This window comes from Capricornis sumatraensis, chromosome 2 (assembly GCF_032405125.1).
Source record: "Capricornis sumatraensis isolate serow.1 chromosome 2, serow.2, whole genome shotgun sequence".
Taxonomy (NCBI): domain Eukaryota; kingdom Metazoa; phylum Chordata; class Mammalia; order Artiodactyla; family Bovidae; genus Capricornis; species Capricornis sumatraensis.
This window is the reverse complement of record NC_091070.1, coordinates 204,101,213-204,120,627: the sequence shown is the minus strand read 5'-3', so window position 1 is coordinate 204,120,627 and position 19,415 is coordinate 204,101,213. Positions and strand designations below refer to the sequence as shown.

General features: G+C 50.7%; 1 protein-coding gene across 1 annotated transcript; it reads right to left on the bottom strand.

Annotated features, from left to right (window-relative positions):
- P3H1 (prolyl 3-hydroxylase 1) lies at positions 1-19,114 on the bottom strand. The gene is made up of 15 exons (XM_068963932.1): positions 18,650-19,114; positions 15,202-15,354; positions 13,207-13,396; positions 12,864-12,995; positions 11,665-11,804; positions 6,652-6,741; positions 6,330-6,382; positions 6,034-6,155; positions 4,020-4,147; positions 3,759-3,854; positions 2,937-3,087; positions 1,702-1,819; positions 1,228-1,303; positions 833-973; positions 1-429 (listed from the first exon to the last, which is right to left on the bottom strand). Exons 1-15 carry the CDS (start codon positions 19,112-19,114, stop codon positions 274-276), a joined length of 2,211 nt encoding a protein of 736 aa, XP_068820033.1. The 3' UTR covers positions 1-273.
- Between the last annotated feature and the right edge of the window lie 301 nt (positions 19,115-19,415).

Genomic DNA, 19,415 nt, shown 5'->3' with positions numbered 1-19,415 from the left:
ACTTAAATACTGTATTGCTGTCACGTGGCTGCCTGTGCGGGCCCCCAGAGTGGCTCGTGGCCTGCGTCCTGAGCCCTCAGTCAGGCCCGGAGGGGAGAGGGCCATCCCGCCATGTCCACTCCGAGAGCAGTAGCACCATGCGGATGGCCGTGAGCAGAGCCCCCTCAGCTGGGCGGCAGGCCTAGGTTCCCACTGCTCCTCACCCGGGGCTGGCCAGTCCAGGGTGCAGGACAGAGTCCCTCGTGTGGGTCTGATCACCATCCATGGGAGCTGTCAGAGCTCATCCTTGTGCCCTGACTCACTGCTGGAGACGGGCTCCTGTAGGGGATTGGAGGTCCCCTCCTGGGCTTCCTCGGGCTGCTCGTGGGGGAGGTCCATCTCTTCTGGGCTAAAGAGCATCTTTACCAGGTCATCCGCCTGCACTCGGTCCTGCAAGGACAAACCCTTGGCTGTTCAGAGAGGCCTCTGGACCAGGTACTCACCATCGCCTAGGTGCTACTTCCTGGAGAACAAGAAGGTGCTTCCTCTGCGGCCTCCGATCTCATCCTCTTCCTAGCAGGTCATGGGCAGAGGCAGCAGAGATGGTACCCAGTGAGGGACCGAGAACTAGGGTCACCCCCCAATCCTGTCCCCCTAGGTCCCTACCTGGAGCCCTACTGACAAGGAAGGAAGGGCCGGGGACCACGGTGACACAGTGCCAGAGCAGAGTCTCCCTGGACCCCCCAGCCCAGCGTTTCTTTCCCGCCTAAGCATCGGCAGTGGGACTGGGGAAGGAGGAAGCAGAACAGGGGCCCCACCAGCAACAGGCCATGGCAGCACCAGCTGCTCTCACCCTCTCGCTGTGTCGAGCATCCAAAGTGAACCAGAGGGCGATGGCACAGCGCTGCCCTCTGGTGACGGCCTTTACTCCATGCGGGTTTTCCGTGCCGGAAGAGAATCCCACAGCCCTTCCGCACTGGGGCTGCACCTCTGCCTAAAGGGGACAGCGAGGCGGGTGCACTGGTCAGAGACTGGAACCTGCCTTCAGAAGGGACATGGGGTCACTCAGGTCGGGCTGGGGGGTGGCTCCTCTGCCTGGCTGCCCAAAGCCCAGCACTAAAGAGGAAAGGTGACGGGTCAGAGGCCTCCTGGTTTGGGGAGGGGAGTGCTGGCTACCAGGAAGGCCAGTCGGCCATTCTGCCCACTGCACCTTGAGGGTTTCTGTCTCCCACGGACGGGTGCACTCACCGTCACGGTCTTGGCATCTAGTTCAGTGAAATAGAAGTTTCCTCCATCGAAGTCTCCGTTCAGATAAAGAATGGCACTGGGAAAGGCAGAGAGGGCATCTCGACACCAACTTCCTCCTCCCGCCCCCGAGAAAACCCGCAGCTCCAGTGCCTTCACCTCCAAGTGCTCCCAGCCAGCAGCTGGAGGGGGGCCTTTCATAGGAAGAAAGCTTTCCAGAACCTTCTCTGAAGCCTCACGAACAGGACTCCTGACCTTCCTGCCTCCTGACCCTCAGCCCTGAGCACCCAGCATGCCCTTCTCTGAACCACGTCCTCCTCTCTCCATTCTGTTCTCCCACTACACTGTAACCATTCCCATATTGTCTGATTTCCAACCCAGAGGGTCCTGGACTCTGGCAAGAGCTGGTCCCAAGCATGCATGTGTTTGAGGAGGGAGCAAGGCACGGGGCCCTGGGGACCTGAGGACCACTGGCACCTGAAGTCCCGGAAGGTGTAGGCAGGGGGCTCCTTGATGCACACGAGGGCCTCGGCGTTCAGGATACAGTTGTCCACGTGGACGGGGTGGCTCCCGTCCTTCCTCTCAGCCTGTGCCTCTGCGGCCAAGGGGACACACGTCAGCACCGGGGCTCTCAGGGGACTGCCGTGCAGCTCTCCTGCTGGCCTGGGGGTGAGTTTGGGTCACTGCCAACCAGCTTCCCTTCCTCTGGTTTGATCCACACCTTCGAGTCTTTTGACACAGCAGCAAGACCAACCTTAAATCCTCAACACTGGTGGAATAAAGACAAGGCCTGATCCAGCCCTCCCCTGCCTGACCACTGGCCTCCTGCTGGCCAGGCCCCAGGGCGCCCCCACCTGGAGACCGTGCATATTGCAAGCTTGGCATATTCCTTTGGTATGCCCAGATTATGGCAGGATTCCAGACATTCTGAGGGACAGTAAAGCCCTAACCTCTGCCACCATCAGTGGAACGTCAGCGCCGGGCCACTGAAGGCTCTGGCAGGACAGACCCGGCTGTGGGTCATATGTGAGTCCTGGACACTGGGCGTACCTCACCCCTCCGCAAGGACGCAAAAGGGAATGTGACAGAGGGGGAGTGAACGGTGAGTGGCCGCCAGTGTGCCCTAACTCATAAAATAGGGAGTTCCCTCACAAATGTGGTACTTAAAACACAGCTCATGGTTCATCTAAAGACACCTGTATGCCCAACCCTGATGCTGAGAACCACTGACTTAGAGGATGAAAAAGGCTCTTGAAGGTTGTTGTTTAGCCTCTAAGTCATCTCCAACTGGAAGCACCCTGCGATTCGGCCTCTGAGGCCCTGCCAGCCTCACCTGGCTGCCCGGTCCCCCTACCTCCCTGACCTTCCTCTCCAGAAATGGCAACTTTCTTAGTTCCCCCCAACTCCTGGTGGATCAGTGCTGCCACTCCTTTGTACATGGCTGCGGTTCCCTCTGGCTTAAACATCCTCCATCGCCCCATGTACTCCACAACCCCCATTCATCCTGTGTAACCGCCGTCACCGCCTCTGGGAAGCCCTCCTGACTGCCCAGGGAGACTGCCTCTAACTTCCTCCGCAGCGCGGACTGCGCTCGTTTATGCTGGTTCCCCAGCAGGATGAAGGGGCCCGTGCCTGCTCTTCTCCCCGTCCCGGCGCGCCCGGCCAGTGCCTGGGGGTCTGCCGGGCGGGGTTGCAGGGTGAGGGAGGCCCACCTTCGATGGCGGTGCGGCACACCAGGTGGGAGTAGGAGAAGTAGAGCGGGGTGTCCAGGCGGAAGTACGACTCCATGACGCGGCGCACCTTCTCCGTCACGTTGTAGTACAGGTGGGCGCTCTGCAGAGGAACCTTCCCTTCCTGCCCCAGCTGCCGAGGAAAGCAGTGGTCAGCCTGGGTCAGGGGCCCTGGGCGCCCCTCTCTCTGGAGGCCGACAGAGACCAGGGAGGCACCTGGCCCCACTCCTCGAGCTCGTGAAGGCGCAGTCCCTCTGCTTCCCGCACGTGACCCTCTGCCATCGCCCGCTCCCCTCCCCTCCACACTTCTCTTTATAAGTAACTCATGCATCCTGCTCAGAAGTAGAGCCATTCTGGGACTTCCCTTGTGGTCCAGACTCTGTGCTCCCGATGCAGGGGGCCCAGGTTTGATCTCTGGTCAGAGAACCAGATCCCACTGCTGCAACTAAGAGTTCGCATACCACAGCTAAAGCTCTCGCATGCTGCAACTAAGGCCCAGTGCCACCAAATAAATAAAAATAAATATTTTTCTTAAAGTATAGCTGTTCTTCAGAAAGCACTCTCAAACTCGGGGTCTTTAATGTGCTTACTTGCTTAGTCTTACTTGCTTGCCTCAATTTTATTACACTTAAGAGCCATGGTTCAAAGGTCAGCCTCACCCAGCGTGGTTTATCCTGCCTCGGTGGCAGCCGGAATGCTGACAGGCAGATACTTTTCCCCTTCCCGCCACCATCTCCAACTCCCCATCAAAGCCTGGGCACCTTCTCCCTCCTCTCCACACTTAGAACAGAGTACTGACCCTACCTTGAGGGCCTTGAAGACGGTGACACCGTAGAACTTCTCGCTGGGGGTGTGTGGGGAGGTCTGACCCCGGTAGCCATCTCCTGAAGTTGCTGCTGCCTAGGAGGCCCCCAGAACAGGTAGAGTTAGCCAGGCAGCTGAGAGCCCGGGACGAGGCGGTCGACTGCCCAGAGCAAGGGGCAGGCAACTGTCCAGACCTAAGAGGCACCCAGTCGGGGGATGCTGGGCCCTCAGGGAGGCAGTGTGGCCACCGGGCTCCCTCACATTGGTCAGTCTCTGCAGCTCCTGGCACTCCGCGTCGGAGATGACGCCATCCATCACTACCCGCTGGGAGCCATTCAGGACTTTGGAGTTCATGGTGAGTCTGATGCCGTCATACAGCAGGGGGCCACCTGCAAAGCAATGACAAGACTGGCTAAATCCAGCAGTGGTTCAGACACTCTCCATCAGATACTACCTTCCTGTAAGGAATAGAAATTCCAGTTGATTCCTGTTTACCAGAGAAACCTTCCATTTGGTCACTTCCAAAGGTGGGCTGAACCAGAGGACGGAACTTAGGACAGGAGGTCCAAGCACTGTTCCACAGCTGCTGGCTCCTGGGCCTTCACACATCGTTGGGGAAACATCATAGACGTTCCTATAACGTGAGCTCAAGACCAGAAAGAACTGGATCCTCTACTTACTAGCTGTCTGACCTTGGCAAGTTACTTAACCTCCCTGAGCCTTATCTCATCTGCAAAATACTATCTTAAAGGCCAGTCCTTCTCTCTTCAATTTCTCCTGGTATATCATAAGCTTAATATAAAGAATAATAAGACAACTTAAAAAGTTTAGCACAATATTTGGCATGGAGTAAATGCTTAAAAGTTTACCTATCACCAGCACCACACTGTAAAGTGATTATCCTCCAATTAGGAAAAAAAAAAAAAAAGTTTAGCCACCATCATATCATCATCTATTTAAAAATGAGGATTTTACAATCTGCCCAAACCCACCTCTCAGGCAGTTATGAGAATCAAGAGAAATAACAGAGTAGAGTGAAAGCTCTCTGAAAACAAACGAACAATGAACAAGTTCTTTAATGTGCTAATCTTCTTAAATTAACCACTGTTCATTGAAGCAACCATAACGACCAGTCTTTCTCTCTTCAGTTCCCCCTGGTATCTCTTTGTGCTGGGGACATACCAGAGACCAAATCAATTCTATTTACTCCAGCCCCAGCATGTGCCAGGCACTGTGCTAGAAGAGGTGAAGGATTAACACCTGAAGACAGAACCTGTTTCAATACTCACACAATAAGCGGCACAAAGCAGGCCTTGTGAAAGCACAGATTGTCTTGAAAATTCAACAGAAAGGAGGAGGGGAGGGAATTCCCTGGTGGTCCAGTGACTGAGACTCTGTGCTCCTAATGCAGGGGGACCTGGGTTCAATCCCTGGTCAGGGAGCTAGATCCCACATGTTGCAACTAAAGATCCTGCATGCCGCAACTAAGACCCAGCGCAAACAAATAAATAATAGGCAGGGGCTCCTGACTGGCCTGGAGTTTAAGAAAGACTCTGTGGGGGTGTATCTGAGATGCCGCATGGGTAGGGATGGTAGGAAGTGTGTAGGAGGACAGATAGACCTCAACAAGGACTTGTGGGCGGAGAGAGGCTCAGGATGAGGAAAGGTGTAAACAAGGCAAGAGTGGAGCCTACGGTTAAAGGGGAGACAAGGAGGATGGTGTCAGAGTCCCAGTGTTCCGAGACTGGTCTTGCCCCCCGATGGGAAGGGGCAAGGACAGACTGGAAGAGGAAAGAAGGGTGCAGATGGGGGGCCTGGGAGCCTGTCATTGGCCTGAGGCAACGGGACAGGAAAAGGATTGGGGAGATAGACAGAGAGCAGAGTCCCACTTGCTAGGCCTCGCCAGTGGACTGGAGGGGACAGGCAAGGGGGGACCAAACGACATCTGAAGATTCTGAGGCTTGCTGACAGAATGGATGATGGCAGTCGGGAGGAAACGGTCAAGGAGACGAGTTTTCTCCTCTAAATACTTACCGAAGTGAACTAAACTAATGTCCCCGTGACACAGGCGTCTTATTTCTTAACCAAAGGCCAATTCTCAGTTATCTTTGCAGGCAGAAGTCCCGTGGGTGAGTAAGGAAGGGTGACCCTGACTGTGACCCGTGCCAGCTCAGCTCCTGAGGCTGCCCTCTCACGGGAGCTGCCCAGCGGACATGGGGACCCTGGCCCTGCTGCCCCCACGATGGCCAAGGTGGCCCCGAGCCCATCCTCTCACCTTCCCGGGTCAGCCTGCTCACGTCCAGTGACTCCTTGGTCTTCTCCTCCACGAGGGTCTCGATCTCCTTCATAAGGTTCCCGATCTCCTGGGAGATGCGGGCGGCTGTTTCCCGTTCTGACCTGTGAGCACAGCCACTCTGAGCGCTGCATCCCAGGGCCAACCCAGGTTTCCACCCCGGCTCCCCAGACTGGACCTGCCCACCCCTTGCCAGGAGTTCACATCTGCCTGGGCTCGGGAAGCCTCAAGTGCTTCATCACACCGATCCACTCATGCAGTTTCTTCAAGGGCCTCACTTCTGTTTCTCTTGCAGTCTCTTAGGAATCACCTCCACTGGAGTCCATGAATCCTAAAAGCAGAGCAGGAGGAAATGAACAGTGCCAGAGGGCCTGGTGGATCCTTTAGGTCTTGATGCGTGGACCAGGGCCTACAGGAAGCCCACCTCCTCACCAGACCCCTTCCAGGAGACAAAGGGAGATGTCTTTGGGACCAAGTCACCTATAACTAGCCAGCCAGAATTCCCCCTTGTCTCTTGTCCACCGGTCTTCTCCCCGGGGTCACCTGGTGTACAGCTCACCCCATCCCTTGCCCACCCCTCACCCCCACACCCTGGCTCACCGGATCAACAAAGGGAATTCCGAAAGCGTCATAGGCGAAGAAGAGCAGCTCCTTCTCCAGCAGGCTCCGCTGGCGGTACTCCTGGGCACTCTGAGGACACACAGCGGGAGGGACGCTCTGGAACTCAGCCCTGCCGCTAGCTCTCAGCCCCCCACACCCCTGCCCTCCACCCCGCTTCTACACTTCTGCTCCCAGTGCGGCCCGAGGCTTCCTCTCCTACCACCATTCGTGTGTCCGTCCCCGTCTGGGACAAAAACCTCACTTTTGTGCTCGAGGGTTCCTCTTGCCTGTCACAAGCAGCGTATCTGAGGGTGGCGTAGCCAGGCTTCCCTTGAAGGGAAAATGTCCCCTTCCTTCCTCTGCCATTACTCTCTGAGACAGAAAACCTGAGGATTCTCAGGAACACTTAGTCTTCAAAGAAGGAGTTTGGTACTTTTACAGGAGTTTGGTACTCAGGGAAAAACAAACAACTTAAAAACTAGGTGTTAGGTGACTCCTGTGTTATTCATTCAGTCTTTACTGCCACCTTGAGGCTGATCTGACTATCCCCATTTTACAGACGGGGACACTGAGGTACAGAGGGACAATATTGTGTCCTATTGTGGTGTGACACAACAGGAAACAGCAGAGCAGGGACCCATGTCCAAGGCTGGGTCTCTCTAGTCCTAAAGTCCGTGTGCTTTATCCTGTGTCATGTGCCTCCCCTCAGACTTGGAGCAGAGGGATCTCTCCCCGGAGCCAGGCAGCTGCAGAAAGAGCACTGGGGTCCAGCACCCGGCCCTTCCCACTGGTGGGCTTACCCGGGGTAGGCAAACTAAGTGCCTTCCGGATCCCACCTTTCCCTTGGTGCCCTGCTAGTCTCCTAGCAGCAGAAGAAGGAAGGAAAAGAAAAAGAAGACGGTGTCAGTTGAAACAAAAGATGAGGGCAATAAGGAAAACTTCAAAGGCGTCAATGAGGCCTACCTATAAGAGGAAGATGGAAATTTTCAAGGGAGTTCATTTTTAAAAAATTTTAAGGGATAAAATTATTTTAAAAAATATTTATTTATGTGGATCTTAGTGTCAGGTCTTAGTTGTGACACTCAGGATCTTCGCTGTGCATGCAAGATTTTTTTTTTTTTAATGGAAGATCTTTAGTTGCAGCATGTGAACTCAGTCATGGCATGTGGGATCTAGTTTCCTGAGCAGGGATGGAACCTGGGCCCCCTGCATTATATGGAGTCTTAACCACTGAATCACCAGGGAAGTCCCTCCTGAGGAGCTGAAATGATTGGCCTCCTGCACCAAGTGCTGGACACAAAGCTAGATATGTGTTAACTCCTTTAACCCTCTGCAGCAGCCCTATGAGGCTCAACCCCCACTTCTACCACTTACTCTTTAAACACTGATTTTCCAAGTGGCAGCTTTGTGTCAGAACTATGCTGGCACTGGGAGAAAGCAGGGGAGCAGAGATTCTCATCATTATAGGCAGTGACAGGCCACCGTGCAGGTTAACTCATTTCTTGGAGCCTAAATGTCCTCATCTCTAAAAAAGAAAGAACAGTGCCTACCTCACAGGGCACCCGTGATGACAGAATGAGATGATGTGCGTTAACACCCAGCTCAACGAGTTGATGGGTGTAAAGATCTGGCTCAATTCTTGGCCTGGGATGGGGCTCAACAGACGTGAGTCACCTTCTTACCAGAAGGGTGGTGCTAGTTAGAAATGGTAGACTGACCACTCATTTTCTCTTTCTGCCCAAGACTCACTAATATGGCCATCAAGGGCAAGGGTGAGGGGAATCTTAACTGAGCAAAGAGGCCAGAAGTGTCATCTCAAAGCCAGGTGGCCACCATCTGGCAGCCAAAGCAGACCATGACAGTCTCCGCACGGCAGGGGATGGCAAGAGGAGGACTCCTTTTACTGGAGACTCTCAGGACGCCAGATCTAGGAAGGAAGAACCTTGGTTTCTAACTTCAGGGTAGGTTGGTGATGCCACCTCACGGGACTGTTATGAGAATCAAATGAAAGAAAAGCTATGAAAGATTTTTGTAAACTATAAAATGCCACACACATTTAAAGGGTGCTTATTTTCAACACGAAAGTGCCCCAGCAACCAGAATGGGAAGTCTGTTTCTACCACATCATGTACCTGCTTCTCCCAGTGAACAGAGGAAAAGTTAGCCACCCTGGGCTGGAGAGCGGGCAGGAAGGGAGGCTGTGCGTCCCTTCCACCCTGCCACCTGTACACTCTGGAGCCCTGTGGCCAGCAACACACACAGGTCTCCCAGCCTGGGAATTTTGGGTGTGTGCTCTATCGCTCAGTCTGTAAGTCATGTCGTACTCTTTGCAACCCATAGATTTTAGCCTGCCAGGCTCCTCTGCCCATGGAATTTTCCAGGCAAGAATACTGGAGTGGGTCCCAGACTGGAACAGGGTACCTAATTAGACATGGAGAGAAGGGAGGAGTGAAAACCACCCCCAACCCAGGCTGCCAGTTCCACCTCCCTCCTCCACCTGGTTGGCGCCCCTGCCTCGCTCAGGCCTTGGCAGTTCTCTCAGTGCCACACGGCCCCCAGCACCTCCCATTCTGAACCCTCCACCATCATAGCTCATCAGGCTGCTTCAAACCCTTCCAGGACTCACCACTCCCCGCCGCATAGAGTCCAAGGTCCTGGAGAGGCACTCAAGAACCTTCAGAATCTGATCCTCCGGGCCCCACTGCCTGCAACTCCCTGGCACCCTCCTCCATTTGCGTGGGATAGTCGTGTAGGTGTTGTACATACTGCTCTCCTCTAAACGGCCCTTCCCTGACTCATTCACCTACTGTAGGCTTTAAAAACCAAATGTCACCACCACTGCCTCTTGCAAAGCTCTCCCTGACTCTCCAGGCACTCCCTTCTCTCCCATGTGTCCACTCTAGCTCGCTGGCACCTCTCTTAGTCTATTCACTGCAGTACCCTACAAATGTCACACTGTATACCTTTCCAAGGTGGTTTCAGATGGCACTCAAAAAGACATGAAGGTAAAACATGCACAGCTAAACCCACAGAGAGCTGGCAGACATAAACAGAAATGTTCAGGTCTTTCCTCCAACCCCTGACCTACAGGCCCATGTCTGGGGGTTGGGGGTGGGGAAATAATCTCCAGGAACAGTTAGGTTAAATGTTTTTCTTTACCTAAAATTATTATCATGGAGACAATATCATATTGGTGCATAGTAATCTACTCATGCAATTTACGAGTTATCTTCTATGACACTGAATGAATGTACCAAAATTGATTCAACCAGTCTCCAAATTGATGGCGTTGAGCTTGTTTCTAGTTATTTTGCTTTCAGCAGCAGTGTTCTGATGCACAGCTGTGCACATTACCTTTGCACAAGTGTGCAGTACAGCTGCGGGGTGAATCCCTGGCCACTGAATCATTGGTTAAACAGCCCAGGGGTGGACCTGTTTTCTCATCCCTTTCATTTGTCCAAGAGATGTGATGCATTAACAACTGAGGGGCTTCTAGAACAATCATAGCTATTTATCTTTGTTGTTGCTGTTGACAAAGTGAAAGGTTAATCCAAAGTTATAGCCAATTTTACAGGCTGGGGTTTGGGTGAGGCCAGCAGGACACAAGTGATTGAGAGCCACAGTGATAAGCCCCCTAGTTTCAAGAGGTAACTGAGGTTAGAGGTGAGAAAACCCTCCAACTGCTACTCATGTACCATTGTCCAGACCCCTGTGATGCTACCTGTCCACACAACATGTTGTACAGTGCCTGTTGGCTTACTCTCTCTCTTTTTTTGACTGCACCCCGAGGCTTGTGGGATCTTGGTTCCCTGACCAGGGATTGAACCCTGGCCCACAGCAGTGAAAGTGCTGAGTCTTAACCACTGGATCGTCAGGGAAGTCCCAGCTCACTATCTCATTTGACCTTCACACTCATCCTGTGTTGAAGCCAGAGCAAGAACCACAGTCCTATTTTATAGCAGAAGAGACAGACTCAGAAGGGCAAAGCAGCATGACTAAGATCCCACACGATGTGCCAAAAATCACATGGCTAGTAAGTGGAAGAGTCAGGACTTGAGCCTATATTAGTGATTTTAAATCCACCTCATTGTTCTGGGCTCAAGGAGAGGATCCAGGGCCTGTGCATGGCATATGCACAAAAAGGTTCACAGTGCCAAACTTCACTGAGTTAAAACAGAGAACTTTTCGTGTGTGTGTGTGTGTGTGTGTGTGTGTGTGTGTGTGTGTTTTAGGCTATTTTATTTTATTATTATTATTTTTTTTGGTCATGCCCTGAGGCATGTGATCTTAGTTCCCTGACCAGGGATCGAACCTGCATCTGCTTCAGTGGAAGCGTGGAGTTTTAACCACTAGACATCTAGGAAAGTCCTCTCTTTTCATGTTTTTAATACAAAAATAATACTCATTCACTGCAGGGAATTTAGAAAATACAAATGAGCAAAATAAAAAAGAATCACCTGTAATTCCTGAAATAGCCATTGTTAAATGAACAGCACAATGTACAGTCCTCCCAACAGTGCAGGGGTGGGGGGGTGCTTTCACTTCAGTACTTTTCATTTTAGACTTTGTATCACATAGATTTTCCTTCCACTTTTGGAAGGATATGGGATTAATGCTGAAACAGGGACAGATCAGACAATGGCAGAAAGAAGAGGGGATAGGAAGGAAAATGGAGGCAGAAAAGTAGTGAGTGAAAAAAAGTTAGCATGAAGTAGAAAATGATTAATCTTGGCCAAACAGTATCAAGTCTTAAAGTAGGGATGCTAAAAAAGGCAAAGAACGTGGCTGCTTTGCAGTTCTGCTTTTCTTTGCCAACTCAGAGAACAGACTTCTGGGCCCAGATTGTGCTAATGAAGGCTCCGGCTTATTCCCTACGCTTCCCATGCATTCACGCCTGCCTGGGAACCCTGCCTCACCCTGCCCAAGCAGCAGCTGGCTCCCCCTTCTCTATCCCACTCTGCTCTCTGGTCTGGGTTCAGCTGGCAGCGGCCCTAAGTAACGCAAGTCTCTCACCTCACGGGGGCCAATGGATCTGGCTTGCTCTTCTCCAAGCATGGCTGTATAGTAGGCCAGATTCTGGCTCATCACCTCATCATTGGGGAAGAAGAGGAGATAGGTCTTGGCACATTCAATGGCCTGTGTGTAATTCCCAACTGCAAAGGGGAAAAAATGGCTGAAAAGAAAGCATCTCATTTTGGGTACCACGAACCACCTAGAGTTCAGTCTCAGCACAGCTCAAGGTGATGACACGGCCAGGAGGCACCAGCTACATAACACAACTGCCTGATTAGGGGAGAGAAATGACAGAATCCACGTAGAATATGTAATTGATTTTAAGGTGCTCAGTGTCCTCAGGTAATTCAAACATTGGCCTTAATAGTCCAACTCATTAGACCAATATCAGGAATATTCCCATCTTCCTATTTTTTTTTCCCCTATGGCCTTTCAGAAGAGAAGGGAAGATTATAATAGCAGATTGCCTCTTTTGTTGATATGTGTTGGTTTCCTCAACTATAAAAGCATACATTCTTAAACACGCTACAAGGCTTACTTTAGCACACAGCAGGAACTCGGTAAATACCCGCTGACTTGTTTTTCTGGATATTGACATGCCCCTCTCTCTTCTCTAGAGCCTCAGTGCTGTTATGAAGGAGAAGGGCTGGGAAATGTCCTGTGAGCTGGTTTAAATGGAAATACATCCTTGCCTTTACTATAACTTAAAGTGAAAAAAGTGAAAGCGTTAGTCACTCAGTTATGTTCAACTATTTTCAACCCCATGGACTGTAACCCACCAGGCTCTTCTGTCCATGGAATTCCCCAGGCAAGAATACTGGAGTGGGTAGCCATCGCTTCTCCAGGGAATATTCCCAACCCAGGGATTGAACCTGGGTCTCCTGCATTACAGGCAGATTCTTTACCATCTGAGCCACCAGGGTAGCCCTTACTATAACTCAAGTGCAAAATCAGATTATAAATGTTATAGAGGGGACCAGTGAGGTCCTAGAGTTTCCGTCTCCCAGCTTCTCAGGCTGCTGATACTGGCTTCCCAGGAGGTGGCCTGTAACAAGGTACCCAAGGATCACCTGGCACAGTGCCTCCCAGAGCCACAGAGAGAAGCCAAAGGGGCCAAAGAAGCACAGTGGCCACGATCCCTGCCTTCCTTGCCTTAGGCTTAGTTAAAAGCAGCTGAGAAAGAGGGAAGTAGACCTTACTGTTATAGTAGGCAAACTGCAGATAATTATAATGAGATGGCAGGAAGTCTTCAAAGGGCTTCTCTCGACTTGGGTGGGAAGCAAGCTCGGTGACACAGTTCTGCTTACAGCTGAGGACCTGGATGTAATGATCTGAAAGGAATCGAAGAGAGGGAGAACCGTAAGGTCAGCTTCCAGGATTCCAATTCTGCTTAAGATGAACAAATCAAGAGGAAGCAGTTTTCAGTCGGATCCCCAGCTCTAGGAGATTCAGGAATGAGACCTAAGAGGCCGTGTCTACGGAACCACGTTGCCGCCCCGAGAGCCCAGCAGGCCCGATCAGGAGCGGGGCTCCGGCCCGCACCTGTGATGGCCTGGAAGAGGTCGGCGTTGTACTCCAGGTAGTTGTAGCCGTCGTAGTCATAGGGCCCTTCACAGAGCGCGCGGCACTCCTCGTCCGCCACGAAGTACTCGCGCAGCGCCGCCTCCAGGTGGGGCACAGCTTCCTGCGGCTGCTCCTCGGAGTAGAGGCGCACTCCCAGCCGAAATTCGTGCTACTGGGAGGAAGGGGTACTCAGATGCCAGGCAGGCGGCAGACGGCTCTCCCTTCTATCCCGCGGCCACCTCGGCGAGCGTCCCCCTAGACCTCGCAGGTTACCGACGGAAAGGGTGGCTGCTGTATAATGAAGGCATCCTAGAAAAGGTCTTTCCTTGTTTCTTTTGAAATTTAAAAGCATCTAACTTAATCTAGATGAAAGCTATATGGGAATTCACTGTCATTTTCTTAAAAAAAATTTTTTATTTGGCTGTGCGGGGCGTCTTAGTTGCTGCACGTGGAATCTTTAAGTTGCAGCAGGCAAACTCTTAGCTGCAGCGTGTGGGATCTAGTTCCCTGACCAGGGAGCAAATCTGGGGCCCCTGCATTGGGAGCTCAGAGTCATAGTCACTGGACCACCAGGGAAGTCCCTCATTGTCGTTTTCCTGCACTTTTTCTTGGTAGGGCTGAAAGTTTTCAAAATAAAATTTAATTTAAAAAATTGAACTCTTAGAGGTTAGAATGTGGTTTGAGGGGATGAAAGCAATCTTTCTGGCAGTAAGGACTGCTGATTACAGACTCTGCTTCTGCTCTCTGTGGGACACAGCTCCCTTCTTGTGGACAGTAACCATTTTCATTTGTCACAGAATCACTAAAAACAAACAAACACAAAACCTAAACTGTGTAGAGTTGTATAAAGTACTATATGTACACATTTTACTTTCAAAGCTATTCTGATACTGTCTCTAATATGCCTATTTCTATTAATATACTAGAACATAAGCCCTTTATAAAAATACTATGCCATTGGACAGTAGCCTGCCAGGCTCCTTGGTCCATGGAATTCTTCAGGCCAGAATACTGGAGTGGGTAGCCGTTCCCTTCTTTAGAGGATCTTCCCAACCCAAGGATCAAACCCAGGATTGGGTTCTACATTATATGAGGATTCTCTACTGTCTGAGCCACCAGCTGCTAAACAAATAGAATAAGAACACTGAGGAATATGGTACCACCCACTGTTGTGAAAAGCAAAAATCTACACAACCAAAAATATTCGATAAGTAAATGAATACAATTGATGAATAAGATGGATTACCATGCAGCTATTAAAAATTGTGTTTTCAAAGAAAATTTGAAGACATGAGAAAAAGTACATGATAAAATGTTAATTCAAAAGGATGATTAAAAGTATATACACAATATGACACCAAATTAGGTTTAAAAACTAGATTTGTTGCTGTTGTTTAGTCACTAAGTTTTGTCCAACTCTTTTGCTACCCCATGGACTGTAGCCCACCAGGCTTCTCTGCCCATGAGATTTCCCAGGCAAGAATACTGGAGTGGATCGCCATTTCCTTCTCCAGGAATTTTCCTGACCCAGTGATCGAACCCTTTGTCTCCTACATTGGTAGTTGGATTCTTTACCACTAAGCCATCAGGGAAGCCCATGAAAATTAGGTACTGAAGACTTAAAAAATAGACCAAAATATCAACCACTGGTTTTCTGAATGCAGCACTGTTAGAGATAATTAATTCCGGTTTTTTTATGTATTTGCATTTTTCTAACGTTGTACAATGAACATACATTACTTTTGTAATCTGAAAACAACCCTAGTGAATGTCACTATAATAAAGAGTGAGATGGGGAGGGAGGTAGGAGGGAGGGTCAGGATGGGGAACACATGTACACCCATGGCTGATTCATGTGAATGTATGGCAAAACCAACACAATACTGTAATTAACCTTCAGTAAAAATTTAAAAAAATAAAAATTAAAAAAAAAAGAGTGAGAGAAGAGGATAACATTTTTTGTTTTTTTTTCACCATATGGGGTTTGGCCTCAAGATCCTTGAAGTCAGCCTCCTTCACCCCAGACATGGTCTGGTAATAGTCCAGGTTCTGTCGCATCTCCATGTGCTCAGGGTTGCCCACGAAGAAGGTATGGGCTGCTGCTACGGCTTTCTCCAACTTGTTTATCTAAGGATGAAGAATAAAAACATTGTTGTCACATGCAAACTCTGAAGTCTGAATATGCAGTTCACAGTAAACAGGAAATCCCTGCCTTCCTGAGCCTTCCACTCAGTGTGTCCAAGCCCCTCCCAAGCCCAGAAAACACACCAATTGCAAGAAACTACATACCAGAGATTAGAAGCACAGGGCCCTGAACAGATTTTCATCTATTTTTCAAATCAGGATTAGGGATTCCTCAAATTACAGGAGGTCATGCTTCAAAAGTATAAACATTCTATTCTAAAACAAAGGTGTTATTGTAGGGGGAATGCTATGGAAGACTGACTGCCTGAGATAATACAGTCTCGAGATTCAGATGTAGGGATTGAGCTGAAAAAGTCCAAGAACTCAAGGATTTAGGGGTAGGGGGAAAAGTGCAGTTAACAATTAGACCATGCCTAAGAATTTGCCTAGAAAAAAAAAAAAAGCTTTTTTTTTTTTCGCATATGTGTTTTTGACTCATTCAAGGAAAAGGTGGGTGGCGAAAAGTCTTAAGGTCCTATACAAAATCCAGACATGACATCTTCTGACTTTTCAAAGCCCAGGGCTCATGAGGTTAAAACTGGTGACTTTACAGAAATATGAGAGGGGAAGAAATGTGCTACAGGCCACAGTAATGCTGAGAGCAATGGACTCCAGACACCAAAATTACACAGCTTCATATATAGAGCCCAGAAGAAATCACTGATGATATAAGGATTAACAACATGGGTTGTGGTATCAGACTGGTAACAGTGGTAGGTTTAATTATTTTCTTGCTGGGGCTTTAGACAAGTTAAAGTTTATTCTCTAAACTCATTCCCGGGACTCTGCTAGTGGTCCCGTGGTTAAGAATCTGCCTGGCAATGCAGGGGACAGGGGTTCAATCCCTGGTCTGGGAAGATTCCACATGCTGCAGGTAATTAAGCTTGTGCACCACAACTACTGAAGCCTGCGTGCCCTAGAGCCTGTGCTCTGCAACAAGAGAAGTCACCGCAGTGAGACGCCCGAGCACAACTGGAGAGTAGCCCCCCACTCATCGTAACTAGAGAAAAGCCCCCGAACAGCAACGAAGACCCAGCACAGCCAAAAATGAATAAATAAATATATAAATACACCCCCTAATCTCACAGGATTGCAGGGAAAGTTAAATGAGAGGATATATATGCAGCTTTTAACACATGGCACTGGGCACATATTAAATGCTTAATAAATGCCAGCTCAATGAATGTAAATCCTCAGTTCAGTTCAGTCGCTCAGTCGTGTCCAACTCTTTGTGACCTCATGGACTGCAGCATGCCAGGCTTCCCTGTCCATCACCAACTCCTGGAGCTTGCTCAAATTCATGTCCATTGAATCGGTGATGCCATCCAACCATTTCATCCTCTGTTGTCCCCTTCTCCTCCTGCCTTCAACCTTTCCCAGCATGAGGGTCTTTTCCACTGTGTCAGTTCTTCCCAGAACATGACTGATATGCCAAGAAAACATTTTTTCTTTTCTGACTTTAGCACTAGTAAATGCACACTAGACAAGGAGTCAGCCCTGGCTGTGACCCCCAAATAGCTAGGTGACCCAAGGTCAACAATCCCCATCTCTGTCCCTCAGTATCCCTAACTGTAAAATCAGAAATTCTCTCAAAGTGAAAGTGAAGTCGCTCAGTCATGTCCGACTCTTTGTGACCTCATGGACTGTAGCCTGCACCAGGATTCTCCATCCATGGGATTACCCAGGCAAGAGTACTGGAGTGGGCTGCCATTTCCTTCTCCAGAAATTCTCTCATGTCTGTCCCTTTTATGGACTGACTCTCTTGTATCTTTCAGCACTACTCTTGCCTTTCTCCATTCTCCTCCATCTCTATACTCTTCACTCCACCTCCAGCTCTTTTTTACCCTCTGAGCGCAAGGCACCTGATTTCTCTCTCTCGTGTGGACAACTGCAGTCATCTCCTAATGGTTTACTCTGTCACCACTTTCTCCTTCTCCCAAGGGTTATCCCACATGGTTTCCAGAATCAGCATCCTACAACCCAGTTCTGATGATGGGTCCATGAAGTCTGCAGAATTCTCTTCCTACTCTGGCCCTACTCTGTTGGAAATGGCTATCCTTCCTCTCCTCCAGCAATAGTTGGGATCAGCTTCGAATGTCACCTCTTCTTTCAAGTCAAACTTCTCTGACACACAGTTAGATTTTCCCTCTGGTGTGTTTCCACAGCAGGATATAGATACTCTTTCAGGAGCCCTTCTACTAAAATGACTCTTAAACTGCAAAGCGAAGTAAAACAAAAACATACAAAGTCAAGCACATTACCTGTTCAAAAACTGGAATGTGGTAAGTGTTTAGTAAATGTTTGTCAAACAATTTTTAAGTGTTGTTAAGTGACATAACCAAAGACGCAGCCCAATTATTTTCGTGTCAAATCCGGTATTCCTCTGGGAAACTAGGAGGAATGGAGCAGAACTGTGTAAGCAGAATGCTTGTGCAGAGGTGGAACTCTGAGGTCCCCACGACTTTGTTAAGTCTCTAAGTTGAACTGAAGGTCTGTTAAAACTATGGATATAATAGATAAGCCTGCACAGCTCCTCCTTCCATTTCCCCCAAACAAAATGGGGCTATTAATAGCATCTATTTTACAGGATATTGCCAGGATCTGGCTAAATGAACTAACAAACACAAAGTACTTAATAATGCCTGGAAGTCTGTTTTGGCTATTATTATCATCATAAACCAGCAACGCTCCAAATTTGGGTGCACACTTGGAGTTAAGGCACTCTGGAATTCCTAAAAATGTTCATTTTCTTTGGAAACCTGACACACTAGCCAGAGGGTCCCTCACAGGGAGGGGCCAGACAGCCCCTACTGGCGACGTGGCAACCTCACGTCCTTAAAGAAGGCTGCTGCACTCAGGCGGCAGGAAGAGCATCACTGAAAAGCAAACCGGAAGATATTGTAGAAAGGTCTTAGCTTCTCACTGGGTAACTTACAATGAAATCAGGATTTACAGCTGCCGCTGTAGTTCCCTATAAGCAGCTTCCTGAGTAACACAAGACCAAGTTTTGCTTGGCATGTGCCTAACCCGAGGCTGGACTTTTGGGGTCACCATCTGCCTATGCGAACCCGGAGAGGCTGGTCTCCTGGCAGGGTCCCTGCTCTCCCTGGATCCGGAAAAGTTTCTCGTCCAAGAGGCCACTTTCCCTCTCCGCGGACACGTCCCTCGCCCCCCAGATTCCCCGAACCAACCACGCCCAGAAGAACCCCAGCCGCCCGGGGCTCGGGCAGGTCTGCACCTTGAAGTAGGCGACCTGCAGGTAGTTGTAGGGGCTCCGCTTGCGGAACTCCAACTCCAGCTCCTCGCTGAGCGAGTGGGCGGTCGACGGCCCGAGGCAGCGGCGCAGGCAAGCCGCGCGGCGCAGCAAGCCCCCGAAGAACCGCAGGTCGTGCAGGGCGGAGGCACCTGAAGCCTGCGCCAGGCTGGGGAGCGAGTCTGGGTCCACCTCCCATGGGAGGTCGGCGGCACACCGGGTGCGGCAGCGCAGGCGGAGGGCGCGCAGGGCGGCCCGCGAGCGCAGCGCCCGCTCCATGCTCAGAACCACACCGGCCCAGTCCCCGCGAGCATAGGCCGCCGTCCCCTCCGCGAACAGCAGATCAGGCGCCGTCAGGTCCCATCCTGCCTCGGACTCAGCCTCAGCCTGGGAGGCAGTGGCGGCGACGGCTAGCAACGTGGTCAGCAGCCTTAACGCGCGTGCCGCCATGACCGCTCAGACCTAACGGCACCCCGGGTCACCGGCCAGGGAGGTTGGAGTCCCACCGCCGGGAAGCCCCGCCCTCGAGGGAAGCCCCGCCCTAGACGAAGCCCCGCCTCCCAAACCCTGCGGCGTCTCCCAGGAGGCGCCCACCTCTTCTGCCTTCCCCCAGCCTTGACTCCGCCCCTCAGAGGAACGCTGAGCGTCAGCAGGAGCCCCGCCTCCGGACTCCGGGCAGTTCCGACGCCTAGTGGTCAGAAGACGCGGAAGCTCCGCCCACGGGCTTTTTTGCGCATGCTCTGCAGTCTCG